The sequence below is a fragment of the Podarcis muralis genome, chromosome 16 (assembly GCF_964188315.1).
Source record: "Podarcis muralis chromosome 16, rPodMur119.hap1.1, whole genome shotgun sequence".
Classification (NCBI taxonomy): Eukaryota; Metazoa; Chordata; class Lepidosauria; order Squamata; family Lacertidae; genus Podarcis; species Podarcis muralis.
In genome coordinates, this window is record NC_135670.1 from 54,956 (window position 1) to 66,923 (window position 11,968).

Below are 11,968 nucleotides of genomic sequence, written 5' to 3' on the forward strand. Positions count from 1 at the left end.
CAGACTGACCTCCCAACCTGTACCAGTCTGTTAATGAGCCAATGAACCAGAGGAGCCCTCCTGGCTCAGGCACAAAGGCCTCTTTCACCCTCTCCGCTGCCCTAGAGATCGTCCAGTCCAGCAGGAGGTCGGTCAGGTGGTGCTGGACAGTGATGCAGAAGAGGGAATCTCAGCTGCAGCTCTTGAAACGCCACACATCTACACTGCAGTCCTGAGAGGCACAGCTGGCCGCCTCGCCCAGCGAGACAGGAGGAGGCCAAAGGCCCGTCCAAGAGGGAGAGCGCAAGGCAGCTGGAGGAGGCAGCGGCATGCGCACGATAACAATCTGCCTGTTTGCAGTGTATATTTCATTAGCAGCTCTCTTGTTGACAGCAAACAAGCCCAGGAGACTCACATACTTTTATGAGAGTTTCACAACGGTGAGACAGGGCTGCAGCTGATTGGGGGGGGGGGGTCTCCCCCAAAGGACAGTGCAAAGGAGCCCAGGAGGGCATGGAGGGCGGATTCTAAAGGAGCAGCTCTTCTTGGTTCACTTACTAGATGCTACACTGGCCTAAGCTTGCTGCCTTTCCAAAGACAAGTTTATCCCACACAGAATAGATTCCACAGATCAGCTGGGCTACGGCTCTGCCATTTGGCAGCCCAGAGCATTTCTCTAAGGAATCCTGAAGGAGCCTGGAAGGGTCCAGAAACTCGCCAAGGTGATGCTGGGAACGCTGGACCAGCAGCAGAGAAAGAGCCTGTGGGATCAGACCAAAGGGGGCCCTTTCAGTGCAGCACCCTGTTCTCACAGCAGCCTGAAAGCAACAGCAACCTCCCCCTCCCCCAACTCCCAGTGACTGGTATTATTCAGAGGCACATGGTTTCCAGAATAGCCATCATGGCTGAAGCCTAAGGCCAAGCTAGGAGTCATCACAGGGCCTTTTCAGTGGCTGCTCCCAGATTCTGCAATTCCCTCCCTGGAGAAGCTGCACTGGCTCCCTCTTTGCTGTCCTTCCACCAGCAGGCAAAGACTTTCCTTTTCCAACGTGCTTTTGGGAACAGACTGCTTTTACTGAAATGGCTGGGGCCATGTTGTTGTATTGTAATTATTTGCACAGGTGACAACCGTTTGGGGAGTGTCCAATTGATGCGCAATCACCAATGTGCAGATCTTTTTGGAACTGGAAGAGGGCAGAATGGGGGGCAGGACGGGGCATGCATAGACATGCTCTGCCGACGCGTGCAGGGGCCGGGAACAAAACCCTCCTGCGAAATGGTTGCCGCCTATATGTTTTAAACAGATTTTATATACGTAAATAGTTTTAATTCTATCCATGTTTTTTTTTTAATTATTGTTGCTTTTTATTGTTTTTATCTGTAAGCTGCCTTGAGCCCCATTACGGGGAAAGGTGGGGCATAAACAAATGTGTCACCGTCGTCATCACTACTTCCTGTGGGAAATGAACAGAATTGGGGATCTGTCCTTCTGTGGTGGCATTTTTAAAAAACCAGGCGCTAGAGGGCAGGCGAGAAACGCAAGCACCCAAGAGGGAAACCAGTGACATCACCAGAGTACCTCACTTGCTCACCTCATGCCTCCAATTTTGGAGAGCTCCTAAAAATAGGCCACAAAGGAATTAAAAAGTAAAGCACCTGTTTCCTAATAATAGTTCCTCTGTGTAAACACAGGAAAGAACAACGTTTATTGGGTCCTTGTTTTGAGGAGACTTATGCAGAAGCTCCCAGGCCGGATCATGCCAGCCACACCTGTGGCAAATAGCCAGGCTCCCAAGATAGCCGTGCCGGCAGAAGGAGCCCTGAGCCCAGCCAGGGAGGAACTTCAGTGTGTAAGGAGAGAGGGGAATGGGCCCTCTCAGCTCAGGCAGCGGCAGCGTGGAAAGAAGGGGTTAAAAGGACACAGGCATGACTTTTGCAGAGCAGGCCCAAAGGGGCTCCTCTAGCCCAGCATCCTGTTCTCACAGGGGCCAAACATTTTCCTGTGGGAAGGCAGCAAGCAGGACCCGAGTGCGAGAGCCCTCTGCCCTCCCGTGGTTTCCAGCACCTGATATTCAGAGGAGCAGAGGCATCATGGCAAGAAGCCACGGCAGCCATCTCATTTGAGAGCCACAGCAGGACCTGTGCTCTCAAAACCCAGCAAAATCCACAGCAGCCATTGACCACCTTGTCCTCCTGAATTTGCCTAATCCCCTCTTAAAGCCACAGCAACCTCGCCCCACCCTGCCTTGTTGGGTCCTGATTCTCCACTGCCCTCGGCAACAGCTACTTATATGATAACTGTTGGATTTGTGGCTGATGGACTATAAATAAATTGTATTTGGGTTTGGATTAACTGTTGTTTTTGCTGTTCTCGTGCCAAGGAGCTCTTTCTGAAGCACCATGGGAATCAAGTGAGCCATGAAGCCCTTCTGCTCCCTTGCGAAGCTCAGCCATTCACAAGCCCCTCGCAAGGCCGCCGCAGGCACCACACGCCCAGGGTGGACCTGGGTCACCCCACCTTTCTGGCAGTTGCTGGAGGTCCAGCAGCGATACTCCAGCTGCCCCTTGAGGCTGGTCTGGGTCTGGACGCAGGGCTTCTCCACGTCCAGGATGCCCGGGCACACGTCGGCACACTCCTCCGCGGGCTTGTTGTGCAAGATGATGTTTTGCTCCAGGGCGTGGGGGGTCTGCATCAGTCCCCAGTCGATGGTGGAGATGTGGCAGAGCTCCTGGTTGCGCTCGATGCGCACGGAGCCGTTCAGGATGTTGGTCAGGCTGTGCAGGCCGATGTCACGCAGGTGCGGCATTTCAAAGATGACCAGGGCGTAGTTGAAGAAGAGGCTGGTCCCCCGGATGACTGACAGGTTGGGGAAGAGGTCGCGCAAGCTCTCCAGCCCGTAGACGCGGAAGAGCAGGAGGTACTCCGTGATCATGACCAGGCGGGGGAAGCTGAAGGGGTGGAAATCCTCGCTGCTGGTGGTGAACAAGAGGAGGATCTGCAGGTTGCCCTCGATGATGGTGCAGTTCTCCAGATTCCGCAGCTGGGAGACATCGACGCGGATATCCATGCTCTCGCAGACTGGAGAAATGGAGAATGGCGGGGAAAGAAAATGAGTCACCAGGACATGAAGAACAGCTCCTGCGTTCCCGCACTGTTCCAGCACACAGGACTCTCTTCAGACTGCAGCATTTGACCCACACAAACCCCCCTCAGGCTCCAGACTCATGGAGTGGGAAGGGAGCCCCAGGGTCATCTAGTCCAGCCCCCTGCAATGCAGGAATCTCAACATTCTTCCACCACCTGTTTGTGTGAATGGCCCAGGAGGAGAGGGTGCTCTTTCCAACCTCCTCAGAGGGCCTCTGCCTGACACAGGGATGGACAGACCTCTCAAATTTGCTTTCCCATTTTCCCAATCTTATATTCAGCTCACCCCATTTCCACAACAGTTCTTAAGCCCACGTGAAAACCCACAAGCACTTTATTTATTTAGAAAAGTATTTAACGTATTTTTCGCCCTATAGGACATACTTTTTCCCCTCCAAAAATGAAGGGGAAATGTGTGTGTGTCCTATGGGGCGAATGCAGGCTTTCGCTGAAGCCTGGAGAGCGAGAGGGGCCGGTGCGCACTGACCCCTCTCACTCTCCAGGCTTCGGGCAGCTCTCCACAAGCCTTGGGAGCCCAGCACAACTTCCCGCCGGGTTCCCAAGGCTTGCGGACAGCAGCCTGCAGCCCGAAACCCGGGGAGCGCAGCAGAGCATGCCCTGTGCTTCAGGCAGATATCCGCAAGCCCGGGGAGCCCGGCGGGAGTCCCCGCCGGGCTCCCAAGGCTTGCGGATAGCAGCCTGTTCTGGGGGCTGGGGTTGGGGGAAGCTCGGGCTTCCCCCGCCCCAGCCCCGCGCCTGGGGGGGGGGGAAATATATTTTTTTCTTTATTCCCCCCCAAAAAAACTAGGTGTGCCCTATGGGCTGGTGCGCCCTATAGGGCGAAAAATACGGTATATGCTGCCAACTCAGCTGGCCACAAGAGGGGGCAGATGAGACATATATCTCACCGTTAAAAAGCAGGACAAAACAATCATTAAAAGCACCGTACTAAACTCTCCTAGTTTCCCCCGATGCTGCATTTTATGTTATTTTCACTAATACACAGGAGCTTATGCAGGCTTTCTCCTAACCTATTGTTCTAGGTTCTAGGCCAAACCCCTCTAATCCTTGGATCCAGCAAGTGTTAAAGCGAAGCCAGGCAAGCTTCCTGACTGACTGGGTGATGGGCCATTAAGAGAACAAAGGAAAGGGGGCTCTGCGCCAGACAATAAGTGGGTGGGGGCCCTATTTCAACTCTTAGATAGCTAGAAGGAAAATGCCTGAGTTTTACAGCAGAGTTTGCTATGGTGTGTGCTAGAAGTAAAGCAGGAAGGAGAGGCTCAGAAAGCAGTGTTTGATTTCTGATGGGATCCAAGGCTGTGAGAGAAGAAGAAGCAAGACCTTTGGGGGGTTTGGAGGCTGGGAGCCCCTCCTGTGTAGGCTCAGTTTGTATATATGTGTAAATAAGCCACATATCATAAAGACACCGCAGTCTCCTGTGTGCCTCATTCCAAAGGGAAACACGAACTCTGGGAAAGCATCCAAAACCCCTGGGATCTCTCAGCGCTCAGAGATTGGGGTGGCCTGAAACAAGACAGCACAGTATGCGCTTTTGAAAACAGAACAGGAATTACAAGGAAAAGAGACGGCAAAGACGCCCCATTGCTCCTCTCCCCACACCCTCCACCAGGGAGAGGCCCAAGACCCCTGCTGGGCCAGACGCCCCATTTTCAACGCCCGTCTTGTTGCTCCTGATGGAAGGGAAAACCCTCCTCCCAGACCCTGAAGCAGCTTGGCTTATGGATCCATTAGTCGTATTTCTCTTGTCACAGTGGCCAAGCAAGACACATTGAACAGAAAAGTAAAACAATACTATAGTAAAACAACAACAACCCTACAAGAAGCTTTAAAATAAGCTTTATCCCACGTGTCCTCTAAATTGCTTTGCTCGGCAGAATTGGCACTGGTACAGGGGCCACGCAGTAGCCGTTCTGCATTTACGGGGTTCTTGGTTTGTTCTTGTTTTTATTATCTATTTTGTGTTTTTATCTTGTATTTTTATACTGTGAACTACCCTGAGAACTATGGAGGAAGGGCAGTATACAAATTTAATATGAATGAATAAATGAACGAGGTCATTTAGGGTGGCACCAGCACTTTGGAACTCCCTGCCTATTGAGATCAAGCAGGGGGCTCTGCTGGGCTCTTTTTGGCTCCTGCTAAAAAATTGCTTGGACAAGCCTACCCAGGTGCTTAGAAATGCTGCTGTGAATTTTTTAATCTGTTTTAGTATTTTAACTTCTTGCATGTTTTAAAGTATTGGAAATCTTTCATCTTTCTTAATTTTCTCATTTAATCATTTTGTAAACCACTCTGAGGTTCTGTTTTTTCCTTTATTTGCAATCAATATTGTTATTATTAATGCTTTATATTGTTGTAAATTGCTAAGAGGTGGGTGGGTGGAGGTTATACAGTGGTACCTTGGGTTACAGACGCTTCAGGTTACAGACTCCACTGAACTTTGCTTCAGGATAACCTGAACTTTGCTTCAGGATAAGAACAGAAATCGCACGGCGGTGGCAGCAGCTGCAGCAGGAGGCCCCATTAGCTAAAGTGGTACCTCAGGTTAAGAACAGTTTCAGGTTAAGAACGGACCTCCAGAACAAATTAAGTTCTTAACCCGAGGTACCACTGTATTTAAAAAACCAAGTGGTGCTTTTATTTATGGTAAGTACTGTACACAGTCTGATCCCAGTGATGCCTGACAGTTGAAGCAGTTTCTCTGAAATGCACTGGGTCTTCATAAAGTGATTTATTATGAATTTTGGGTGTTTAAGAAGGTTTTTTATATACAGTGGTACCTCAGCTTAAGAACTTAATTCATTCTGGAGGTCTGTTCTTAACCTGAAACTCTTCTTAACCTGAAGCACCACTTTAGCTAATGGGGCCACCGCTATGCGATTTCTGCTCTCATCCTGTAACCTGAGGTACCACTGTATATATATAAGGAAGTCTTACTTTCAGTCTGAGGGACGTGGGTGGCACTGTGGGTAAAAGCCTCAGCACCTAGGGCTTGCCAATCGAAAGGTCGGCAGTTCGAATCCCCGCGGCGGGGTGTGCTCCCGTTGCTTGGTCCCAGCGCCTGCCAACCTAGCAGTTCGAAAGCACCTTTGGGTGCAAGTAGATAAATAGGGACCACTTACTAGCGGGAAGGTAAACGGCATTTCCGTGTGCTGCGCTGGCTCACCAGATGCAGCTTTGTCACGCTGGCCACGTGACCCGGAAGTGTCTCCGGACAGCGCTGGCCCCCGGCCTATGGAGTGAGATGGGCGCACAACCCCAGAGTCTGGCAAGACTGGCCCGTACGGGCAGGGGTACCTTTACCTTTTACCTTTTACTTTCAGTCTGAGGTTTGCCATCCGCTCCCCTTGGCACTCTGCAAGGCAGAGGTGGGCCTTGTGGGGATCCTGGCTTGGCTCTTGTCGGCCAGGCTGCACACTGTGGCTCTGCTGCAAATGCACACCTGCTCCTGTCCTCTGCAGCAGCCTTCGGGCCCCTGGCAGTGGCTGCCTTTCAAGGCTCCCTGGTGTTGGGCGAGAGGCTGGTCCCAGTCTCTCCCCAGAGAAAGGCAGATAAGGAAGGAAGAGAGGAAGGGCACCACAGAAGGAGGCCTGGCATCTGCCCAGCTCTAATCTCTGTCCCCGGATGCCAGTATTTACTTGGAGGTGGGGGCAGGCCCTCAGAGGTCATTTTCATTACCTCCTCCTGGGCAACACGAACAGCAAGGCAAAGAGAGACAGCTGCCTGCTTCCCACCAGCGGTAAATTTCATCATGGCAGCCGCCACAGCCATGCCCAGAAGGAGGCTCCAAGAGCTTGGCTTGATCCACTTTACAGAAAATCTGGCCCCTGGGTTTGTTACCTCCTCCTCCCTCCCCAGCCACTTTCCTTTGGTGTCACGGCTTTTAAGATGGTAGAGAACTGCAAGCTGCTCTGGCCCCTTCTGGGGCTGGAAAGTGGGATTTAAAAAATATTTAAGTGGGATATCACCATATATACTCTCTTCCCCTCCAACAGCAGCTGTATGCAGTTTGTTAGCATCAGCCCACAGCTGTAGGCTAAAGTCAGGCCCCAGAGACAGCAATAAAACAGCCGGTGTGAGTGAAGTTGACTCTTTATTCAAAGAAACCGAAACAGTGCAGGCCTAGAGATCACAGCAACTCTTCCCCATAGACCTTGCCCCAGTGCAGCCGTTGGGAGGGCTGCCCACCGCTCTGCAAGGCTCCTTCCACAAATTAAGCCAGGGACTCTGTCCCACTGACCACAGCCACCCACTAAAAATAAAGCAAGGTGACACTCCTCAAAGTTTCCATTTAAGTAGAAACATAAAATGTTGCTTTTTACCTAGATCTATTTGCTTAACATTGTCTGCACTGACTGGCAGCTGCTCCACGGGGTTTCAGAAACAGGAGGCATTCCCAGACCATACTGAAAACGCCTGTGTGCAAATCATGTGCTCTGCTGCCAAGCATTTGAACTGGTGGCTCTTTAACCTCTCCCTGAAAAAGCTCCCCAGTTGCTTTGCTGTCCAGACGACTACGAGTGGCTGGAAAACGAATGGTCCTGAGAGGGGCTTCCTGGCGACGGGGCTGCAGCTTCCCAAGTGCTCAGCTTCCATCTTTCACAAAAGGAGAATCTGGCACCTGCCCAAACTTGCTGCTTCCTTTCTCCGGCTAATGGTACGTTTGTGGTACATGGACAAAGGCAAGCAGCCTTACAATGCTCAGCAGCCCAGAGAGATGTGGAGGAGAAGGCATCATGTCCAGGGGAAAAGCCCTGTTTGATCACCTGTTTAAACAGTTCCGTTTCTGTTCCGGAAGGTCTGAATAGCCACGGGAAATATTTGCTCACAGTATTTTGATATCTCAGTGTTTGCTGCTAAGTATGACAAAACACTCACTGGGGGGGGGGGGGGCTGTGAGGAGAACCGGGGAGGGATCCTCCAGCTTTGCTTGTCAAAATGGCAAGGGAAGGGTGGTGCTTGGGAGGTGAGGGGCCATTTTGAAAGAGCTACCTGCCCACCTGGCACACACGGGGGCTTGAGGCGCTCTTGGCCCTGAACTGGAGCAAGTCAGCAAGGCCTCAGGACTGGCTGCAAATCGCCTGCCCCAGGTGGTAGTGGGGGCGGTCAAAGGATGCTGCCCCATCCCCAGTAGGCACCACCAGTGCTATTTTTCTAGAAAAAAGAGGTGCTGGAACTCACCATGCACCCCTTTCTCATTCTCTTAGAATGGCAAATGGCGCCCACCTGAGAGGTGCCAGAACAGAGTTCCGGCTGACAAAAAGCCCTGGTCACCACCCCCTTCGTGTAAAAGGCTTCCCCAGGAACGTGCAGAAATAGACAACCTGCTCAGAAGTCCGCCCCCCCCCTGTGGCTGCAAAGGGCAGCAAAGGAGCCCCTGTCTTGGCGTGGCTCCGCTGCTGCCGCTGCCCATGCTCCTCTCTCATGGTGTGTATGTGAAACCTGAAGCCAAATTATCACCTCCAGAGCAACGTTTCAGTCCAAACTGACATTTACTATAAACACCGGGGCTAAATTCTGTAAACGCAAACTTCAAACCCCAAACACTCCACCCGGCAACAAGAGAGGATCAGCCTGGTGCTCTCAGGAGGCACAAGGGAAGGGGAGCAAAGGGGGGGCCCAGCTCCCCTCAGAGACCACCAGGCGCCAGCCGGGACTCTGGCTTGCCCAGGGAGCCGGAAGAAAGATGGCTGGACAAGGCAAGCTCATGCCTAGAACAGAGACACTTCCTGGCACAGTGGACTAGAAGCTGCAATCACCTCTCTTCAGATGTGGGTTTTTGTGAGTGACAGGAGCTCAGCAGTGGAACAGCTGCTTGGCATGCAGAAGGTCCCAGGTCCAATTCCCTCTGGCATTGCCAGGCAGAGCTGGGAGAGGACCCTGAGTGTGAAGCCCTGGAAAGCCACGGCCACAAAGCGTAGACAGTACTGAACCAGGCAGACCAATGGTCTGACTCAGAAGAAGGCAGCCTTCTCCCTATGCAGGGGTGCCTGTGATCTGATAAAGACTATCATGGCGCCTATTGACCAGCTGCAGAGAGTCCACAGCTTTGTCCTCCCAACACCTCAGCACCAGCCGCCTCACTCTGCCTAATGGTAGGGCAAGGTTTTCAGCCAGCTTTCTCAGTTAAACACCACCATCCCAGTGGGCTGGTGGGGACGGGGTCGGGGCTTCTCCTTAGCTAAAATTGTAGTGCTTGGGGCATGAGCTGCGTTGAGCTTTCCCAGGCAGAACCAGCACCATGTTAACAATGGGCAGCCTGGCTGGACTCCAAGGTGATCCTCCTGGCCCCATTAGGGCGAGGGTCAGCCTCCTCTCCCATGTCTCCATTCCCACCTGGAGTTAGCTGGAAGCTGCCCCCCACCAACCCACAAAGATTCATCTCTGGTCTAGGGCTCTCCTGCTGCTGCCTCGAGAGTTGCCACCCAGGCCTCCTGTGACTCCCCTCCCTGCAGTCCTTTATGCCCCTGGAATCCAGCAAAGGGGCACAGGAAGCGCCTTCTCCCCCCCCCCCCAAAGGCTCTCTCAGGCAGCAGGGTCTAGGGACAGAGGAAGCTGCCTTGCAACACGTCAGACCCAGTGCCAGATTTACATATAAGCTAAACAAGCTCTAGCTTAGGGGCCCACTCTCTTGGGGGACCCCAAAAAAATTAAAGGGAAAAAATGGATGTACATTTCCAAAATATGATAAAAACAAATAAAATAAAACTTACATACAGCAACAGTGTTTTGTGTTGTGTGGGCTCCTATGATGTAAGTAATGGGCCCCACTTGCTCCCTAAAATATCACTGGTTTGCTCCTTTCTATATATAGGGTGCCTACATTCTGCATGTGCAAATGGCTTTAGATACCTATTAGGTCCATAAATTACCATATAGTATATATTCAACACGAAAAACAGCGACAATTTGTTGTTGACAAAGGACAGCTGGTCATATAAAGGGCCCCATTACCTTCAGGAGCTGAGGGCCACATCAAACCTCAATCCGGCCCTGGTCAGATCACTGGGGCCCATTTAGTACAGCAATATCTGCCCTGGCCAGCAGCAGCTCCCCAGGGTTTCAGGCGGGGAATCTTTAACTTGTGAACACCCAATGAAACTGATTATTGGAAAATTCAGGTTTGACAAAACGAAGGACTTCTTTGCACAGAGCGCAGTTAAACCACAGAACTCTCTCCAACAAGAGGAAGTTATGGCCAACAGTTGTAAAAGAGGAGTAGACATACAGTGGTACCTCGGGTTAAGTACTTAATTCGTTCCGGAGGTCCGTTCTTAACCTGAAACTGTTCTTAACCTGAAGCACCACTTTAGCTAATGGGGCTTCCTGCTGCCGCCGCGCTGCTGGAGCACAATTTCAGTTCTCATCCTGAAGCAAAGTTCTTAACCCAAGGTACTATTTCTGGCTTAGCAGAGTCTGTAACCTGAAGCGTCTGTAACCTGAAGCGTCTGTAACCTGTAGCGTCCGTAACCCGAGGTACCACCGTATTCAGGGAAGCTAGGCATGATGGCTGTGTGCTGCCTTCATTGCCAGAGGGAGCAATTACATTTGAATAATACCAATTTCTGGGCAACACAAGTGGGAAGAGGGGCTTGGGTTGACCTCATTATACACCAGTTGACTCAAGCAGGGCTGGGAAGAGCAGGGTAAGTTCCAGTTTGCAGCTCTGTGAAACTTGAGGGTCCTGGGGGGCTTAGGAGCCACACAGCCTGGTTTCTGGGATCCCTCTCTGCCCACTGCTGGCTCTGCTGCTGGGGGTCTTGTTAAATCCCCACAACTGCCGTTTTCCAGGGTGCCCTGCTGCCACTTACTAGCATCAGACCATCTGTTCCTCCAACCTTTTGCTCCTGACTCAATGGGCTGGGGGCTGAGGGGTGGTTTCCCCTCTTATGTGGGGCAAATTCTTCCCTCAGTTGAGCCAAACACAACCTGCTTTGCAAGAACCTCTGTGTTTTGGTTATGCTCTGTTTGCCAACAGAGAAAGTTACTTTTGTGTGCCTGGCCTATAAATCCGGCCAGTTTACACAAGATACTTAGGTCCCTGTTCCCTCACACACCTGCTGTCCTCACTTTATCCACAACAGCACAGGTAGGTAGACGCCAAGGGCTGTAGTCCAATAACAGCTGGAGACCCAAGTTAGAGAACTATTGTGTGACTAGGTTGCCAAAGTCTGGCATAAGTGCACTTGTGGATTACAGTCCGCTCACATCTGACAAAGTAGACTGTTGTCCATGAAAGCTTAGGCCATGATAAATATGTTAAGTCTCTAAGGTGCCCACAGTCATTCATTCATTCATTCATTCACTCACTCACGCACCCACCCTTTCTTTCCAAGGAGCCCAGGGCAGCAAGCAAGAAGCAAACAGTTTATTGTTTTAAATATATATTTTTAGATGTGCTTAAACAATTCCAGTACAGATGCAGACTTTTTATTGAATTTCCCCAGAGGAAAAAAATTAATACTTAAGCTCAGCGAAGACCAATAAAACAAACACACAAAGTAATTCTCCCTTCTAGCAGCCAACACACACGATAAACACATCAGTAAAGGAGACTCTCCCTTGGCCAAATCATCTATTTAAAAGCAAAACACGCAGAAATATGAACACACTCAAGACAAAATGACACGCTCAAGACAACATGAGTCAAACAATTTCTTCCTCTCTTAAATCTTATCCAGAGAGCCGGTTTCACCACCAGCAGGGGCTTCGGAGCTGCTCTCGTGTGTTTTTTGCGGAGTTTTAATTCTAGCTGCAATTAGTTTATCAGTCAAGAGTTTTCCTGCCTTACATCATTCTTAATAAGCGGATCAGGACAACTGA

The 11,968-nt window shown here is 51.1% G+C and overlaps 1 protein-coding gene across 1 annotated transcript in view; it reads right to left on the reverse strand.

Annotated features, from left to right (window-relative positions):
- The window catches only part of INSRR (insulin receptor related receptor), a 31,873-nt gene that overhangs the window by 18,954 nt on the left and 951 nt on the right, over positions 1-11,968 (reverse strand). The window contains exon 2 of the mRNA XM_028710807.2: positions 2,498-3,058. Within this exon, the coding sequence (XP_028566640.2) occupies positions 2,498-3,058 (561 nt within the window). The remainder of the gene's footprint in view (positions 1-2,497; positions 3,059-11,968) is intronic.